General features: G+C 45.8%; 2 protein-coding genes across 6 annotated transcripts in view; one reads left to right on the forward strand and one right to left on the reverse strand.

The window, feature by feature from the left end:
* LOC308462201 (chromosome-associated kinesin KIF4-like) overlaps positions 1-19,522 on the forward strand; it is an 85,907-nt gene that overhangs the window by 38,711 nt on the left and 27,674 nt on the right. Inside the window, exons 1-3 of one of the 3 annotated variants that reach the window (XM_080979630.1) lie at positions 15,158-15,408; positions 15,519-15,551; positions 17,716-17,852. In XM_080979630.1, coding sequence (XP_080835756.1) covers positions 17,730-17,852 — 123 coding nt within the window. In that variant the 5' untranslated portion in view covers positions 15,158-15,408; positions 15,519-15,551; positions 17,716-17,729. Of the gene's footprint in view, positions 1-14,973; positions 15,115-15,157; positions 15,409-15,518; positions 15,552-17,715; positions 17,853-19,522 lie in introns of those variants that run through there. The other 2 variants (XM_080979631.1, XM_080979632.1) reach the window with 2 other exon arrangements.
* Positions 349-13,907, reverse strand: PDZD11 (PDZ domain containing 11). Of its 3 annotated transcripts, none has more exons than XM_080980071.1 (7): positions 13,755-13,907; positions 5,889-6,055; positions 4,729-4,812; positions 3,962-4,018; positions 2,688-2,786; positions 1,617-1,677; positions 349-1,141 (listed from the first exon to the last, which is right to left on the reverse strand). In XM_080980071.1, exons 2-7 carry the CDS (start codon positions 5,991-5,993, stop codon positions 1,107-1,109), a joined length of 441 nt encoding a protein of 146 aa, XP_080836197.1. In that variant the 5' UTR covers positions 5,994-6,055; positions 13,755-13,907; the 3' UTR covers positions 349-1,106. The 3 variants fall into 3 exon arrangements, with proteins under 3 accessions (XP_080836197.1, XP_080836196.1, XP_080836195.1); XM_080980070.1 differs by lacking the exon at positions 13,755-13,907 and adding an exon at positions 13,349-13,549; XM_080980069.1 differs by lacking the exon at positions 13,755-13,907 and adding an exon at positions 13,313-13,548.

A 19,522-nucleotide genomic window follows, 5' to 3' on the forward strand; every position in this document is an offset into this window, starting at 1 on the left:
TTTGCTTCAGGATGAGAACAGAAATCGTGCTCCGGCAGCGCGGCGGCAGCAGGAGGCCCCATTAGCTAAAGTGGTGCTTCAGGTTAAGAACAGTTTCAGGTTAAGTACGGACCTCCGGAACGAATTAAGTACTTAGCCCGAGGTATCACTATATTATAGTACTTTAAATGTGGCCTAAGACAGCCTGAGTGTTCATTAAGGGTATTCTAAATAAAAAGCAGAACTGATGAAACACAGGTAACAAGAGAGATTTGGGGAAAGGCATGGCATCTATACTTTGCAGATACCCCACCATCACATGCAAGATCCCCCTGGTATTACTGTTTCCAGAAAAGAAGAATCCACTCCTTGTGCATGAAAACCAGGAGCTTGCTTTGTGTATAAAGCAAACTCCTTCCAGCATTTTAATGAGAACTATTAATGATCCTACTAAAGCCATATCCCATGACATGCAAACCAACATAGGTTCTTAAGCCCCTGAGCCTTCATATAGAAGAGGCAGACATATATCAAAGCCCCAGCCCTTGCACCAGCTTTAGCACAATGACGAAATAAATCCCCTTCATTTCAGCATGCTTTCGTGCAGATATTTACAGTGGATTACGCCCCAAATCACCACCGCAGGCCCATTTCTGATTCAAAAAGGAGACCAGCTCAGAAGCATTCCGTTTGCTCCTCTGGGACCCGATGCTTTCTGTCCCTCCTCTTTCTGAGAGCTATGAAGGTAGCAAATGATTGGAACAGAATGTCCTTCTGGGCCTGGGGATGAATGAAAACAGGTAGCAGCTTTATCTGCAAACCGACATCCATTTTTCCTTGGACCAGGGAACTGGCTGAAGCCCTGCATCCGGCTCCTACTGCTTCTTGCTTCACAGCACAAAGCGGAAGAAAACTTTAGAGACATCCTTCTCAGTAGGTAATTGGATCTATGGAATCCAGCCAAAAAGGGGAGGTTTCTGCGTCACAAATGATGCCCCCTCGACACCCCCAAGCAGGCATTTGCCGAAGGAAAAGGCTTTGGAGCAGGAGTAAACACGGAAAGAAGAATCTGGCTGGAGGGTGGTGAACTCTCTGCAAAGAGAAGGCTGCCAGCTGGGAAGGGATTTCTAGTGAACCGTTCGCTCCTTCTGCCTCTGGTAGTCTGGAAGGGGAATAGGAGAAAAAGTGTGAGTGGCAGAACATAAAGACTGCGTTCCTAGACGTAAACCCTTCAAGTTCAGGATCCTGTTTCTCATGCCCACAATGTTGGCATGAAGGCAACAGCTCTCCTCCCACAGTTGTCCCCCAGCAACTGGTGTTCAAAAGGTAGACTAGCCCTGAAGCTGGAGGTTTCATTTAGCCATCACTGCCACAGACAGACCTCTCCTCCAGGAATTTGTCTAATAAATACCCCTTTTAAGCCATCTATACTGATGTTACGAAACTCTACACTATTTTAAAATACATATGTGTGTGTGTGTTTCATATTTTGGATTTGTATAATGGAGGAGCACATTATTTTTCCTCTCCTCTTTCATGGATGTAGTGGGTCCCAGTTCACCTGACAAACAATCTCTTTCAAACAGGTCAAAGATTTTGCAAAGAGCAGTAGCAGTGGCGGCGGCAACAGCACTTACTATATGGGAAGAATCGGACTCTCATAATGATCTCCCGAGCAGTTTTCAAGATCTCCACAGCCTGTAGGGGCAGGGGAAAAACAACAGATGAACATCTAAACAAAGAAGGGCATCACACTGGGTTGTTGATTGATTTATTAATAATAATAATAATAATAATTTATTATTTATACCCCACCCATCTGGCTGGGTTTCCCCAGCCACTCTGGGCGGCTTCCAACTGAATACTAAAAACAATACAGAATCAGACATTAAAAACTTCCCTAAACAGGGCCGCCTTCAGTTGTCTTTTAAAAGTAAAATAGTTGTTTATTGCCTTGACATCTGCTGGAAGGGTGTTCCACAAGGCAGGTGCCACTACCAAGAAGGCCCTCTGCCTGGTTCCCTGTAACCTCACTTCTTGCAGTGAAGGAAGCCCTCAGCACTGGACCTCAGTGTCCGGGCTGGATGATGGGGGTGGAGACACTCCTTCAGGTATACAGGGCCATTTAGGGCTTTCAAGGTCAGCAGCACCAACACTTTGAATTGTGCTCGGAAACGTACTGGGAGCTGATGCAGATCTTTCAAGACCGGTGTTATGTGGTCTCGGCGGCCGCTCCCAGTCACCAGTCTAGCTGCCGCATTCTGGATTAATTGCAGTTTCCGAGTCACCTTCAAAGGTAGCCCCACGTAGAGCGCATTGCAGTAGTCCAAGCGGGAGATAACCAGAGCATGCACCACTTTGGCAAGACAGTCTGCGGGCAGGGAGGGTCTTAGCCTGCGTACCAGGTGGAGCTGGTAGACAGCTGCCCTGGACACAGAATTTACCTACACCTCCATGGACAGCTGTGAGTCCAAAATGACTCCCAGGCTGCGCACCTGGTCCTTCAGGGGCACAGTTACCCTATTCAGGATCTGCCCTTCCTTCCCATTGTAGAAGGCATCCCACATAAAGGATTTCAATGCCGTCTCCCTTCCAGGCACCTCCCTAAACCAGCTTTGCTTCAGCAAGGCTGATACACCATGAGCCTTCAGACCACATCCTGTGGCTGCTCCATGCAGGCCTCTGGTGCATCCTTTCCCCCCTCTCACCTTGCTGTGCTCAATATCCTGGAAGTCGACGTCATTAACTGCCAGCACTTGGTCTCCTTCCTGCAATCCGGCTCGATGGGCATCTGAATCCGGGATCACCTGGGATCAGGAGAGGCAAGACCGCCATTCAGACAGAGGCCAGGAGCTGCAAATGCGCCCTTGGCATCTTGGGGAAGCTGGCCCCATCCTGTCACACAACTCACTGCCCTGAGCTCTGCCACTTCCAAACCTTTCAGTCCCCAAATGGTGCGGCGATAAAACTGCTGGCATATTTGTGAAGCTCAGCAGGGTCTGGTGTGGTTTCAAACTGGATGAGGAACTGCATGTTGAGATTCATGTATTGCAGGGTCCCTTCCACCTCTATGAGTCTATGAATCCGATGGATAGAAACTCAAGGCGAAGCTCCGTTGAAATGAGCAAAACTTGCTTACAACAGAGGAAGGACTGAGCTGCTGGTCTCCTTGCCAGTTGTAATGAAACAGCAGAAGGAAAAGGTTTAGGACAAAGGCACAAAAATGAACCCTGAGGCTGCTGGGAGGGGCAGGCAGGATTCCTCCCTTCATTTTTATTTTGAAAACCTGCAAATCATGCTCATAGCAGCTAGACTGAAATAAATGGTTCTGTTTTTAAATCCAACCATTCCTCTTTGTGATAAGGTAGGGTTATTTTAGATTTATTTTTTAACCAAGATCTGTACGAAACGCCTAAGTCATTTACCAGAAATAATCATTTAAAGCTGCAATCCTCAGCCTGTTTGTTTGGTAATAAGCAAGACTGAAGTATGTGGCATATGCTTCCAAGGAAACAGGCATAATAACTGATAGATATTCTTCATAGAGAAAGTGAATCTCATCAAGTAATTTGGCAAATGAATAGACATATTTTATGCTTTATTGAAAGCATATTGAAATCAATTCTAATCAGATTAGAAGGGGTGTTTTTCTATAATTTTATATGCTAACTTAAACAAAAATACTCATAGGATGAAACTGCAGGTCATTTGACAAGTGCAACATATAATAAGAACTGGTGAATGAGTTTTACTTTTTCCTCTGCCCTCTTCAACCCCTTTCCCTTTTGCATCATGCCTTTTATATTGCAAATCTGTGGGCAGGGACTCCCTTGTTTTGTGATCTTACATAAAATGCTCTGGGAGCCTTCTCAGCTGAAGATCATAGTAAAATGCTTTTTTAAAAAAATGACCAAGAAACACAATTAATTTGCATGTCAACAGAACTAGGCAGCCATGAGGTCAGGACTAAAGATCAACGCACCTTAGAGATGAAGATCCCCAGTTGTGATGCTTTTCCTCCTCGAATATTGAAGCCCAGCTAGAAAGGAAACAGAATTGAGTTGGAGATTTGGCAGTTCAACATATAGATTGTTCCTGAATACAGTGGTACCTCGGGTTACATAGGCTTCAGGTTATACACTCCACTAACCCAGAAATAGTGCTTCAGGTTAAGAACTTTGCTTCAGGATAAGAACAGAAATCGTGCTCTGGCAGCACGGCAGCAGCGGGAGGCCCCATTAGCTAAAGTGGTGCTTCAGGTTAAGAACAGTTTCAGGTTAAGAACAGACCTCTGGAACGAATTAAGTACTTAACCCGAGGTACCACTGTACTGTCTTCTTCCAGACTGTTATTTCTGCAACAGACCTTTGGGTGAGAGAGGTCTACGTCATCATTGCATTTTTACTGCAACCCACGATGACCCCATGAAAGAGAGGAACTGCTATCAATGGCCAGATAGATAAAATAAAATTTGTAACGCACAGGGCAGGTTACAAATGCAGAGAATCCCCTCTAAGGATAGCTATTCTCCAGATGTTTCAGACTACAACTCCCATCATTCCTGACCATTGCCCGTGCAGACTGGGGCTGATGGGAGATGGAGTCCAAAAAAGTCCACAGGACCTCATGTTTTCCAAGCCTGGTGTGGAGGGCCTCAGTTGACAAGCCTACAATCCCAGCTGAGAAAACCTCTCACACCCTTGTAATCCCCTTTTTCCACAAGTCCCCTGAGAGTGGGCCAAGACTCACCTGTGCCCCTGGAGGTTTTTTCAGCACAATGGTACGAGGCAGGAACTGGGTCAGCTCATTGTTATAATCCGAATGGTAAATTCTCTAGGGGGGGAAAGCAAGATACAAAATAAAAAAATGGCAAGGTGAATTTCACTGTGGAAATCAGAAACTTCTTGGGGTTCATCATAGCATACCATTGCCTAGTTCTGCTCCAAGAAGAGTAAGAAAAATGGCTGAAGAAAAACATTTTAAACAACTTGGATTTCTTTTAAAACCTTACAACCAGACATCAGCGCTGTAGAAGAGGGTTAGCCAATGCCCAACTCTAATCAGCTTCTACCAGTATGGATTATATAATATACAAAAGTGATTTAACAATATGAACAGCAACAAGAAAAAACATAAATAAATGATTTCATATATAAAAATGATTTGGAATCCAGTAGATGCGGGGGGGGGGGGGGGGAATCTCCATTGAGCCATCTTGTTGAAAGAGGAAGGTGGTAGTAATAATTAGTTGTTGTTGTTGTTGCTGTTATATCCCCACCAATCTGGCTGGGTTTCTCCAGGTTTCCTGATGAGATTATCTGCAAGAGACCCTCTGCTGCAGAGAGCAGTGGTCAGTTTGGGGGTATATGGGGTGAAAATGATATTTTAAACTTCAGTGGTACCTCGGGCTAAGTACTTAATTCATTCCAGAGATCTGTTCTTAACCTGAAACTGTTCTTAACCTGAAGCACCACTTTAGCTAATGGGGCCTCCTGCTGCCGCTGCGCCACCGGAGCACGATTTCTGTTCTCATCCTGAAGCAAAGTTCTTAACCTGAGGTACTATTTCTGGGTTAGCGGAGTCTGTAACCTGAAGCGTATGTAACCTGAAGCGTATGTAACCCGAGGTACCACTGTATTCTCGTCCCAAGATGTATAGCGCTTTGTACACCAGTTCCAACATCTTTAAAATATCCTGGTAGCTAATTGGCACCTAGGGGAATTAATTCAAAAGCAGTGTAACATGATGGAGATAGTCTGACCGGGTGAGCAGTTAAGCTGCTGGAGTTTGCACTAGCTTCCAGGACAATGCCCAAAGCAGGTCCCACAAGACGTGCACTGCAGTAGTCTATGCTGGGGGTTACAGCGACCAGGCTTTCTTAATGACCCAGGGATATTTTAGATACACACCTCATGAGGAGGGATCCAGGTGGGAGGACTCTCGTAGGAAGGCAGAAACACCACGGGATAGTCATCGTATGGGATCCGGCCACAGCCACCACCTCCGATATCCATTTTGGAGTCAGTACAGAGCTGCGAAAGCCCCAGACGATCTTTCCAAAGATGGGATGTCAATTCTGGGGAGAAAACAGTATACGTGGTCTGTCAACTTTCCTTCTTAAAGCCAAATACCGTATTTTTTGCTCAACAGACCACAAGACGCACCTGGTTTTTGGAGGAAGAAAACAAGGAAAAAAATATTCTGAATCTCAGAAGCCAGAACAGCAAGAGGGATCGCTGCGCAGTGAAAGCAGCAGTCCCTCTTGCTGTTCTGGCTTCTGGGATAGCTGCGCAGCCTGCATTCGCTCCATAAGACGGAGACACATTTCCCCTTACTTTTTAGGAGCGAAAAAGTGAGTCTTATAGAGCAAAAAATACGGTATGCTTCAAGGCAGGGAGAAATTAATGGAAAACACCCACACGCACACCCACCCAAAAAGCTAGTGATTGCACAAGAGATTTGATGTCATCTATTTCCCACCAGCTGTGGTATAAATAAGAGTCTTTTTTGTTAACTGTAATTTTGTTCTAAAGTCGTCGTCTCTTCCTCCTCTCCAAAAAGCTTTCGTGCTTTAAACTTTTGCATGAGTGCTTTTAAAAATCAAGTACAGTTTTCTCCCAGTTCAGAGATGTGACAGTGGCAATAGCTATGCTTGTTGAATCCTATATCTGTCAGAACACTATTAAAATCTGGTCTCTTTTAAACTAGCTTTGAACACATCTTTTTAGAACATCCTTTGGAGTTTAAATTGTCATGCAGGATAATGACGTTCATTTGTCCAGGGCTGGGTTTAATAATGTTTTGCTGTTTAAATGAAACAGGTTTTCATTTCATTCCTCCACCCCTAGAAGGAGGAGAGCTGGAGGGGGGAGATGTTTTCATGCTATCTGAAAACAGATATATTAATGGCGAATACGTTTTACGTCTACTTGTTTTTTTAGCTTTATTTTATGCATATACAGATCTTGGATTAAGCGGGAGATAAAGAATGCCAAACAAAAATAAATAAAATATATATCTGCTCCCATTTGTACACGTACACAGTACAATGAATGCATATGCCAAAGCCTCATATAGCCTATACCAGCCTTCATTCCTCACTCCTTAACTACTGTCATGAAGTAGTGATTCTGCGAGCAAGTATCGATGGGTGGGGCCCCTCAGGCAGGTGGTTAACAATTACAGTGGTACCTCGGGTTACATACACTTCAGGTTACATATGCTTCAGGTTACAGACTCCACTAACCCAGAAATAGTACCTCGGGTTAAGAACTTTGCTTCAGGATGAGAAAAGAAATTGTGCTCCGGCAGCGCGGCGGCAGCAGGAGGCCCCATTAGCTAAAGTGGTGCTTCAGGTTAAGAACAGTATCAGGTTAAGAACGGACCTCTGGAACAAATTAAATACTTAACCCGAGGTACCACTGTAGTCCCCAAAGTGGGAGCAGATGATGGGGCAGGCTGGCTGCCAGCATTCCCCAGCCCCTACCGTCTCTCCCCCGAAAATAAGACATCCCCCGAAAATAAGACCTACCATATTTTTCGCTCTATAAGACGCACCAGACCACAAGACGCACCTAGTTTTTGGAGGAGGAAAACAAGGAAAAAAATATTCTGAATCTCAGAAACCAGAACAGCAAGAGGGATCGCTGTGCAGTGAAAGCAGCAATCCCTCTTGCTGTTCTGGCTTCTGGGATAGCTGCGCAGCCTGCATTCGCTCCATAAGACGCACACACATTTCCCCTTACTTTTTAGGAGGGGAAAAGTGAGTCTTATAGAGCAAAAAATACGGTACTTCCAGTTTTGCCTCTCGCTGTAATATAAGGCATCCCCCTGAAAATAAGACCTCCCCAATAATAGGGCCTCGCCCGAACATAAGGCCCCTGAAGCTACCATAAGACATCTGACTCCTCTGGACCATATTGGCAGACGCCGCCGCGCAGCTCACTGGCCGTAGCGCAGCCGGAGCTGTTCAGGCAGTGCAAGGTCTCTTTAAATCAGAGAGCCCGTGCTGCCACCAGGACAAGCTGCTGCCTGCTGCCCTGACGGAGTCTGGCTGACTCACAATTACTGCACCGTCTTTCCCTGAAAGTAAGACATCCCCCGAAAATAAGACCTAGCGCATCTTTGGGAGCAAAAATTAATACAGTGGTGCCTCGCAAGACGAAAAGAATCCGTTCCGCGAGTCTCTTCGTCTTGCGGTTTTTTCGTCTTGCGAAGCAAGCCCATTACCGGTTTAGCGGATTAGCGCTATTAGCGGCTTAGCGGACCAGCTGATAAGCGGCTTAGTGGCTTAACGGATCAGCTGGTAAGCAGCTTAGCGATCAGCTGTTAAGCGGCTTAGAGGATCAGCTGATAAGCGGCTTAGCGGCTTGGGAAAAAGGGGGGGGGGAAGGAAAAAACCCCCACAGGAACTCGCAAGACATTTTCGTCTTGCGAAGCAAGCCCATAGGAAATTCGTTTTGCGAAGCACCTCCAAAATGGAAAACCCTTTCGTCTAGCGGGTTTTCCGTCTTGCGAGGCGTTCATCTTGCGTGGCACCACTGTATAAGGCACTGTCTTATTTTCGGGGAAACAGGGTATAAATCTTTGAGTTAACCTGCCGAGGGGAGGAGAGAACATGCCATAGATCAGACTGCCATTTGATGTCTGTAGCTGGTGACAGAAAATATGCCAATAAAGCCCGATAACCCGTTCGGTGCCTATGTGTGAGTTATTTGAAGCTCGGAGGGAGGACTCAGGAAAGGGACTTCCTCCTTGGCATGATGGCAAGGATTCGAACAGGAGTTTTGGAGTTCAGGACCTTGAGTGTGAATGGCAAGTGGCTGTTTAGATGGTGGAAAGTGTTCATCCATTCCAAAGAAAGATCTGTTCTTTCTCCCTGGAACGCCCTAAGGTGCGCTATCCCTTTACCCAATAACAGCAATGGCACTCTCAAAACTACCTCCGCTACCTCTTGACCAGGCATAGGCAAACTCCGGCCCTCCAGATATTTGGGACTACAATTCCCATCATCCCTAGCTAGCAGGACCAGTGGTCAGGAATGATGGGAATTGTAGTCACAAGCATCTGGAGGGCCGGAGTTTGCCTATGCCTGCTCTTGACGCTAAGGCCCCGCATCTGAACCATACATTTAACGAATCATCGCACAACTTTATTTGTGGCTTCTCCTAAAAAATCCTGGGAACTGTAGTTTGCCAAGAGCTGTTAGGAGACCACCCCCCCCCCAGTCCCTTCTCAGAGCAGCCATCCACAGAGTTCCCTGGCAAGAGAGATTGACTGTTAAACCACCCTGGGAACTGTAGCTCTAAGAGGGGAAAGGGAGGGATTGGAAGGGGGGGGTCTCCTAAGGACTCTCAGCAACTTAAGAAACTACAGCTCCCAGAATCCTTTTGGGAGAAAAGCAATGACAAACCTAGACAGCATGTTAAAAAGCAGAGACATCACCTTGCCAACAAAGGTCCCTATAGTTAAAGCCATGGTTTTCCCAGTAATGATGTATGGAAGTGAGAACTGGACCATAAAAAAGGCTGATCGCCAAAGAATGGATGCTTTTGAATTATGGTGTTGGAGGAGACTCTTGAGAGTCCCATGGACTACAAGAAGATCAAACCTCTCCATTCTGAAGGAAATCAGCCCTGAGTGCTCACTGGAAGGACGGATCCTGAAGCTGAGGCTCCAAGACTTTGGCCTCCTCATGAGAAGACAAGACTCCCTGGAAAAGACCCTGATGTTGGGAAAGATGGAGGGCACAAGGAGAAGGGGACGACAGAGAACGAGATGGTGGGACAGTGTTTTTGAAGCAACCAGCATGAGTTTGACCAAACTGCAGGAGGCAGTGGAAGACAGAAGTGCCTGGCGTGCTCTGGTCCAGGGGGTCATGATGAGTCGGACACCACTAAACAAGAACAAATGGCTGTTCAAAGCCCTGTTCAGGGAAGGTTTTATTGTGTGACATTTTAATGTATTTTTAATTTTTGTTGGAAGCCGCCCAGAATGGCTGGGGAAACCCAGCCAGATGGGTGGGGTATAAATAATAATAATAATAATAATAATAATATCTTTATTGTCATTGCCCCCTTCGAGGACAACGAAATTACTTGACTGCTCCATAAAAACTCTAATTAATCAATACAGTATAATACAGCAAGGGAGATTAGATGACTTTCAAAGTCCGGGCTTCCCATTCAGGGCCGAGATCGCTCTGGAGAAGAAGCTGTTCTTAAGACGGCTCGTTCTTGTCTTCATCGTCCTGTATCTCCGTCCCGACGGCAAGAGCTCGAAGAGACAGTGACCAGGATGCGATGGATCTTTTACTATGTCCAGTGCCTTCCTATGGCACCTTGTGGCATAAATCTGCTCTATTTTTTTTTTTTCATGCATAATTTTTATTAATTTGCATAATACAAAATACAAAAACAAAATATAAAAGTTCGATTCTCATTTTCACAGGTTTTTAAGTATGACTTCCTTCAACCTTTCCACAAATCATCCGTAATAATCTTTTATAAAAGTTCGCATTTCTTAATTTGTAATGCCATTAATCATTCTAGTTCTTCCATTTCTCTTTAGACAATACTCTTTTCTTTTTACAGAGCTCCTTTAAAGCCCACTAGTGTTATCTGTCCATCACTTAAATTTTCCAGATCTGAGAAAAATAGAAAGATTTCTAAAATGTAAGAATATAAAAAAGATTTCCACAGTGGAGAAAGGAAAATTGAGTGCCCTAATTGAGGTAGAAGAAATCAAAGAAGCAATAAAGGAATTAAAAAAAGGGAAAGCCCCAGGTCCAGATGGGTTTACTGGTAGCTATTATAAAGAAATGGAGTCAGTCTTGCTGACTCCATTGCAAGAAGTAATGAATAATATCCTTAAAGAAAGAGAAATACCAGAGACATGGAAGGAGGCACTAATCACACTAATCCCCAAACAGGATTCAGATTTACAACAGATTAAAAACTATAGACCAATCTCCCTATTAAACATAGATTACAAGATTTTTGCGGGAATTCTGGCAAGGAGACTAAAAAATATATTGGTAGAAAGTATACACAAAGATCAAGCAGGCTTTTTGCCGGGTAGGCAAATGAAGGACAACATAAGAAACATAGTAAATATTATAGAATATTTATCTGACAGGTGTGATAAACAAGGTTTGTTGTTATTCGTGGATGCAGAGAAAGCATTCGATAACATAATCTGGGATTTCCTGCTGAAACAATTGGAATATATGGAGGTTGGCACTGAATTCTATAACGGGGTAAAGGCAATCTACACGGAACAAAAGGCAAAACTGATAATAAATAATGTGGAGACAGCAGAAATAAGAATAGCAAAAGGAACAAGACAGGGATGTCCACTGTCCCCATTGTTATTTATAATGGTGTTAGAAGCCCTCCTAAATTCAATAAGAGAAAATAAGGGGATAAAAGGAGTAACAGTTGGGCAGAACGAATACAAAATTAAGGCATTCGCAGACGACCTGGTTGTAACAATGGAGGATCCAATAGATTCAATAAAAGAGGTACTCGAAGAATTTGACCAATTCGGAAAAGTGGCTGGCTTCAAATTAAATAAAAGGAAAACAAAAATTATAGTAAAGAATATGAATACAGATAAAACTGAAGAATTACAAAGAGAAACGGAAATAGAGGTGGCCAGAAAGGTGAAATATTTAGGAATATGGGTAACGCCAAAAAACATAGACTTATTCAAAAATAATTACGAGACAGTATGGAAAGGAGTTAAGAAAGATATTGAAACATGGGGCAAGCTAAAACTGTCATTTTGGGGCAGAATAGCCACAATCAAGATGTGTGTGCTTCCAAAAGTGTTGTTTCTGTTCCAGAACATTCCTGTAATTAAGGGTATAAAGATATTTAAAGACTGGCAGAGGGTGATCTCAAAATTCGTCTGGCAGGGCAAGAAACCAAGAATAAAATTTAAACTGTTGACAGATGTGAAGGAAAGGGGGGGCTTTGCCCTGCCAGATTTGAAATTGTACTATGAGGCGTCATGCCTATGCTGGGTCAAAACATGGATAAAACTGGAAGATAAGGAAGTGCTAGACCTAGAGGGATTTAACAACAGATTTGGGTGGCACGCCTATCTATGGCATGGGAGGAGAAAAGTACACAGGGGCTTCGAAAATCATATTTTCAGAGGTCCACTGATTGAGGTATGGGAGAGGAACAGAGATATGTTAGAACCTAAAACACCCCATTGGCTATCGCCACTAGAAGTCATGAGCGTTAAAAAGATTAACATGAGGGACAATTGGGCTACCTATGAACAACTGTTAATGAAAGAAGAAGGAAAGTGGAAAATGAAGCCGTACGAACAGGTCAAAGAGAAAGTCTATGATTGGCTGCACTATTTCCAGATAAACGGAATGTTCAGGAAAGACATTAAAGACAAAGGATATGCTGATAAAGATTCTAGATTCCAGATTGAGATATTGAATAACAACTATAAAATTTTGTCTAAAATGTATAATCAGTTATTGGAATGGAATTTAATAGACGAGGAAGTAAAGTCAGTAATGATATATTGGGCTAGAGATATCGGTCATAATATATATTTTGAAGAATGGGAGAAACTTTGGAAAAAACATCTCAAGTTTACAGCTTGCGTGACACTAAAGGAGAATTTAATGAAAATGTTTTACCGATGGTATATGACTCCTGCAAAATTAGCCAAAATGTATGGAACTTGTAATAAATGCTGGAAGTGCAAGGAAAGGGAGGGGACCTTCTACCATATGTGGTGGGAATGCCAAAAGGTTAAAGGGTTCTGGGAGAGTGTATATAACGAAATGAAGAAAATTCTAAGATATACTTTTGTTAAAAAACCCCAGGCTTTTCTGTTGGGATTGGTAGGAAGGGAGATAAAAAAGAAAGATCACAAGCTGTTCCAGTATGCAACAACGGCAGCAAGAGTCTTATTAGCTCAAAATTGGAAATCAGAGGGCCTACCGACAATTGAGGAATGGAGAGCAAAACTATTAGATTATGCGGAGATGGATAAGATGACAGGGAAAATTAGATATTCAAAAGACCAGAGGTTCATTAAGGATTGGGAAAGTTTTGCATAAATCTGCTCTAAGGTGGAGAGTGGGCAGCCAACAATGCTCTCTGCTGCCTTAACAACCCTGCACAACCCCATCCTGTCCTGGGTAGTATTTATTACTGGGTAGTAATAATATATTATTATAAGTTATTATCATCACAGCACTTTCAGTGTATGGATGGGAGGGAGGTCTACTCAAGAGGTGAGCCCTGCGAAGTTTCCATAGGGCCTGCTCCCAGCGGATTCTCCCCACCCCATGCCCACTTACCTGGGAGTAACCCCCAGGGAACGCCATGGGACTTACTTCCGAGTAGACACCCAGAGGGCTGCGAAACCAGGAGCGCCTCCCAAGGCTCAAGCTCCCTTTGGATCCACTCCCACAGAGCTCAGTGGGCCTACTCCAGAGTAAAGGGGCACAGAGGCGTCCAATCCGCTCCCTGGAAGAACCGGCCTTCTTCCTGCTGCTGATCAGCTGAGCTCCAAGGGACAAACACCAGCCTCCTCCTCCTCCAATCAAAAGAGGCTCCTCCCCTGCCAGCCACCCAATCAAAACAGAAGGGTATCACTACTCTACTCCTACTAGCCAGGCTCACTGTCAGTTAGCGTAAGAAGCCTAACGGTTGGTTGGGTTTCTCAGGAGGCGGGGAAAATAAGGCGCTCCAGCCTCTGAGGGAATTATGGGGAGGAGTCGGGCCTGTTTTAAAACCCACCATTTTAATGGCTGCGACTCTGAATGTGCTGGAAGGCCAGGGCGCGCGTATTTCAAATTGGGTGGGGGGGATTTAAAATGTGAGGAAACGGTATTTGTTTTTCAAGCCTTCTCTTAATGGCAACCAACTTCTCGCCCCCCACAGAAAGGGTTTGGGCGTGAAACTACTCCAGTGGTTACCATGGCAACGGTTGCTAGGCGCGCAGTCACTAAGGCGCGGCACGTGACCCAACGGTCACTTCTGTGAGGTAAAGGAGGAGAGAGGCCTACTCTGCTTCGTTCCCTCAGGCTGGCTCTCGCCATTTAAAAAATAAATTAAAAAATTGATGTAAACCATCCGGGAGGGTTAACAAGGAAGGGCAGTGTACAACATTAACCCATAAATGAACGAGAGAGTTCTGTCACACGCATCTTTTAAGGAAAGAAGGGCTGACAATATACGTATAGTCCTGATTTCCCAGCTCTTGCCTCACGAAAGAGACGCCATTTTGATCCCGGAGCTTGGAAGAACTACAATTCCCATCAGCCCCTGCAACGATGACGGGATGGGGGTTGTCATTCCTCAGAGTCAAGGCCAATGGCGGCTTTCCGATTTCACTTGAAGTTTAGCAGTAGGCGGGATTTGTCTTTCCCAGTCTCACCCGCTTCACAGGATCACAGATCTATGGCCACGTTGCTCCATTAAACCAAAAATGAATCTATATTTGGGTTTCAGAAAACAAACTAAACTGTGATCGTGCTTTCGAGCTGCGCAGATACTTGGGTGATGAGACCTCGGTCAACTGCCTTCAAATGATTTAGCAAGAGTTTTCTTCCTTTCTCTCTCGGAAGAAGTGGGCAATAACAGAAGTTGTTTTCAAGATGACTCACAAACTCTGTGAAGTCTCGGCCAAGAGATTATATTCCCTGACCGGGTACAAGCATTACAGTAGCAAAGATATTTTTCAACTGTTAAAATCTTCTTCTTTTCTTCGGCGATCACTTGTAGCCGAGTATTATTGTCTTCCATAAACACCAAACCCATTCAGTTCTACCATTCGCTAACAGACTGAGGACACCTCAGATCTAACAGAACCCGAAAACTCTTCGCAACAGGTACACCTCTTCACTCTGGCATACGTCTATGCGCCGACGGTGGTGGGGCGGGGTGGTGCTGACGTCACCGCGCACGCTGCCTCGGCGCGTCCGTCTGTATTATTTCCCCCCCTCCCTCCCTTGAGGTGCCCGGATTGGCGCGGCGGATTTGAACGTTGTAAACTGAGGGGAAGGAGCGGCGGAGGCGGTGTCTCCGCGAGACGAGGCCGTTGGCGGGCCGGCCAGTGGACGGGGAAGGAGAAGGCCGCGCGCGGGAGGAGAAGAGGGTAACGGTCGCTTGCGGGGGGGGGGGAGGGGAGTAGGTCCCAGAACAGTGCAAAGCCCCCCCCCGCCCCGCTTTTAACCCTTTCGGTCCCCTCCCCCGCCTTTTTCCTTCCCCAAAGCGCGTCTTCGGGTGACGGTTGCTTTTAAATTTCCCAATTTCACCTTGGGGGGGGGCTGTTCGCGTGGGACGCCTCTTTATTCTTATTTTTCCCCTGGGGCGAGGTTCTCCTTCCTCTCCCCTCCCCCCCCCCCGCCGGCGCTGTTCGCATCCTCGCAACAACAGTCCTGTGAGGGAGGCTCAGGCCGAGGGGGGGCCACCCCTCCCCGCTTCTCCTCCCCACCCCCCATCTTCGCAGGGTGCAGGGGGGTGGGGCACTTCTGCTGTCACAACAACCCTGCGAGGGAGGCTCAGGCCAAGAGGTTGAAAGACTGTGTCAAGGTAAATCTAAATAATAATAATAATAATATATTATTTATACCCCGCCCATCTGGCTGGGTTTCCCCAGCCACTCTGGGCGGCCTCCAACTGAATATTAAAAACAATACAGCATCAGACATTAAAATCTTCCCTAAAGAGGGCTGCCTTCAGTTGTCTTTTAAAAGTAAAATAGTTGTTTATTGCCTTGACATCTGCTGGGAGGGCGTTCCACAGGGCAGGCGCCACTACCGAGAAGGCCCTCTGCCTGGTTCCCTGTAATCTTACTTCTCGCAATGAGGGAACCGCCAGAAGGCCCTCGGCGCTGGATCTCAGTGTCCGGGCTGAAAGATGGGGGTGGAGATGCTCCTTCAGGTATACAGGACCCGAGGCCTGTATAGTGGTACCTTGGGTTACATACACTTCAGGTTACAGACTCTGCTTACCCAGAAAGAGTGCTTCAGGTTAAGAACTTTGCTTCAGGATGAGAACAGAAATTGTGCGGCGGCTGGAGGCCCCATTAGCTAAAGTGGTGCTTCAGGTTAAGAACAGTTTCAGGTAAAGAACGGACCTCCGGAACGAATTAAGTACATAACCAGAGGTACCACTGTGGTATAAACACCAACAATTGGGAAACACTTGACTGCGAGTGCTGCAATTGGAGAACAGCCTTTACCAAAGGTGTCCTGGGCTTTGAAGACACTCGAACTCAGGACGCAAGGGAGAAATGTGCCAAGAGGAAGGCATGCATGGCAAACTCTCACCGTGATCGACTCCAACCCAGAAACCAATGTGGAAGGACGTGTGGATCCAGAATTTGCCTCCGCAGTCACTTATGGATTCATTGTTAAAACCGTGTTTATGGAAGACAATCTTGCTCAGCTATGAGTGATCACCAGAGAGAGAGAAGACCCCTCCCCACTTCTCCTCCTCGCCCCCCAGCTTCGCACTAAGCGAGTGGGGGTTAGGCACTTCTGTGGCACAACAACCCTGCGAGGGAGGCTTTGGCGGCTGTCCTGCTCCCCTCCCCCTGTGACGTCCTCTAAGTGAGCTTCAAGGCTGGGTTGTGTATGGGGGGGCAGTTGGAGTTGAGCACTTCTACTGACTCTCCTTCTTCTTTTAAGCAGTGGTTGGATGTCCACCTGCTGTGGATGCTTTAGTTGAGATTCCTGCATTGCAGGGGTTGGGCTAGATGACCCTCGGGGATGCCTTCCAAACCTACCAACGTTCAGCCTGGACACTGAGGTCCAGCCCCGAGGGCCTTCTGGCGGTTCCCTCCCTGCAAGAAGGGAAGTTACAGGGAACCAGGCAGAGGGCCTTCTCGGTTGTGGCACCCGCCCTGTGGAACACCTTCCCATCAGATGTCAAAGAATTAAACAACTATCTGACTTTTAGAAGACATCTGAAGGCAGCCCTGTTTAGGGAAGCTTTTAATATTTGATGAATTATTGTATTTTAATATTTTGTTGGAAGCCGCCCAGAGTGGCTGGGGAAACCCAGCCAGATGGGCAGGGTATAAATAATAAATTATTATTATTATTCTACAGTGGTACCTTGGTTTACAAACTTAATCCATTCTGGAAGTCCATTCTCAAACTGAAACCATTCTTAAACCAAGACACTCTTTCTCTAATGAGGCCTCCCGCCGCTGGTGCCCTTCCACCATTCGGATTCCGTATTTGGACCGATGTAAAGTTCTCAAACCAAGACTGTATTTCCGGTTTTGCAGAGTTTGTAAACCAAATCATTCTTAAACCGAGGTACTACTGTAGTATCATTCAATAATTCTATAACAGCCCTGCGAGGGAGCTCAGGCTGGGAGGTGGCAACCAGCTGCCAAGGTCCCCAAAAACTTTTCATGCATGAATGGAGACTTCTTGAACCAGGGTTGTATTGGTTGTACTACTCAATATTTTTGAGTATTTTGGTGTCCGTCCCCCTCCCCTCCCCGCTTTTTGCATTTCTATTTATTGTCTATATGTGTGCGCATTGTATTTAAATGTACGTTTTAGAGATTTCACCCTTATTGTAAACCATTTTGAGATGTTTTATATATAAGTGTATTTTAAATGATTAACCCTAAGTTAAAATAATATATTACATTAGGTTCAGAAGCAGTTTGCTGCAAATCAAAACTGGTGGTATTTCCCAGTGAGCTAATGCTTTTAAACTTTCTAATTTCTTTTAGGAAGATAACATAAAATGTCAAGGGAAGATATCCGGGTCATCCCTGTGCGGGTGGCACTAAGGTGCCGCCCCCTTGTTCCTAAGGAACTTGCCGAGGGCTGTCAGATGTGTTTGTCTTTTGTCCCTGGAGAACAGCAGGTGAGGAAAGATTTGGAAAGAGTTTCTGTGTGTGTTTGTGTTTCATCTGCTCTAAAATGATGCGAGGGTCGTTCATTAAAGATTTCCCCTCACCCACTTCCGGTTAATGTAGGAGGATGAAATTGCACGTGTACAATGATACATCTCCTGCCAACCTAGCAGTTCGAAAGCACATCAGTGCAAGTAGATAAATAGGTACCGCTCCGGTGGGAAGGTAAACGGCGTTTCCGTGCGCTGCTCTGGTTCGCCAGAAGTGGCTTAGTCATGCTGGCCACATGACCTGGAAGCTGTACGCCCGGCTCCCTCAGCCAGTAAGGCGAGATGAGCGCCACAACCCCAGAGTCGGCCATGACTGGACCAAATGGTCAGGGGTCCCTTTACTAAAGATACAGCTCTCCATTGGTAACATTGTACTTTGTAGCTCTGAACTTCTAACAGTTTCTCTGTTACTGGTGCTAACGTGGAGATCAGGTTCCTTTACTTGAAAGGGCATGCAACACGAGAGACGTTTGATGAGATGAAAGGGACTTATGGGGAGGATGCCCCATTGACGTAGTCAAGCACTGGCATCGTCAGTTCAAGTGTGGTCGGACTTCGGTAGAATGGCTCCCATTCCTGGGCAACCACAGTCTGCCATTAATGAAGACACCATCCAACAAGTGGAGCCGCCATTTTGGAGGATAGCCGCATAACTGTTCGCCAGCTAGCTGCAGATGTCAAGATCAGTGTGGGCTCTGTAGAAAAAAATAATCCATGACCATTTGCACGTGGGAAAGGAGTCCGCATGGTGGGTTCCTGGCTGCTGACGCCTTTCCAGAAACAGGAACGAGTCACATGCTCACTGGCTCTTTTGGTCGTGTCATGAAAACCATGATCACTTCTTCACCAGACTAATTACTCAGGACGAAACATGGATCCATCGTTATGACCCAAAAACTAAATCCCAGTCCAAACAATGGAAGCACTCTGCCTCATCACCTCCAAAGAAGGCACGTGTCCAGCTGTCAGCAGGCAAGGTCATGCTCACGGTCTTTTGTGACCAGAGCGGAGTAGTGATGATGGATTTCCTGGCAAAGTGTACCACAATTACCAGGACATACGACACTTCACTGCTGCACAAATTGCTGAAACCCCTCAAAATCGAGAGGCGTAGTATGCTGACCAAACGTGTCTGCCTCCTGCAGGATAACGCCCCGGTTCACAACTCGCATGTTGCTCAGACAGACGCACGGTCCTGTGGCTATGAAATCCTTCCCCGCCCCCCTTATTCTCCTGACCTCGCACCATCGGACTTCCACCTCTTTCCAACCATGAAGTTATTTTTGAAGGGCAAGCTTTTTCCAGATGATGAAATGCTGATTTCTGAGGTCAAGTTGTAGCTTTGGACGCAACCTTCCGACTTCTATAGACGAGGTCTCCACAGCTGCATAAAGCGATGGGAGAAACGTTTGACTCTTGCTGGTAGCTATGTAGAGAAGGACTAATAACTGCCCAGTTTCGTTTCTCAGTCCATGGGAAGTATGTCAGGGGAAATCTTTAATGAATGCCCCTCTTATAACTAGCCTAGGAGAAACGGGTGGAGACTCACTCCGCTATGAATGGGACCAGTTCTCAAATCCTCAAGAGCTGATTTTGCTAAGAGGCAAAACCATAGCCCTCACTACTTCTCT

The sequence above is a fragment of the Podarcis pityusensis genome (genome assembly GCF_964106645.2).
Source record: "Podarcis pityusensis genome assembly, chromosome: 13".
NCBI classification, from domain to species: domain Eukaryota; kingdom Metazoa; phylum Chordata; class Lepidosauria; order Squamata; family Lacertidae; genus Podarcis; species Podarcis pityusensis.

Excerpts from the sequence above, each read along its gene's own strand:
- PDZD11 (XM_080980071.1), bottom strand. The coding sequence starts at position 5,993 with ATGGATATCGGAGGTGGTGGCTGTGGCCGGATCCCATACGATGACTAT. Across the intron at positions 4,813-5,888 it reads CCTGGATCCCTCCTCATGAG|AGAATTTACCATTCGGATTA; the intron begins GTGTGTATCTAA and ends TTCCCCCCCTAG. Across the intron at positions 1,678-2,687 it reads AGGATATTGAGCACAGCAAG|GCTGTGGAGATCTTGAAAAC; the intron begins GTGAGAGGGGGG and ends CTGCCCCTACAG.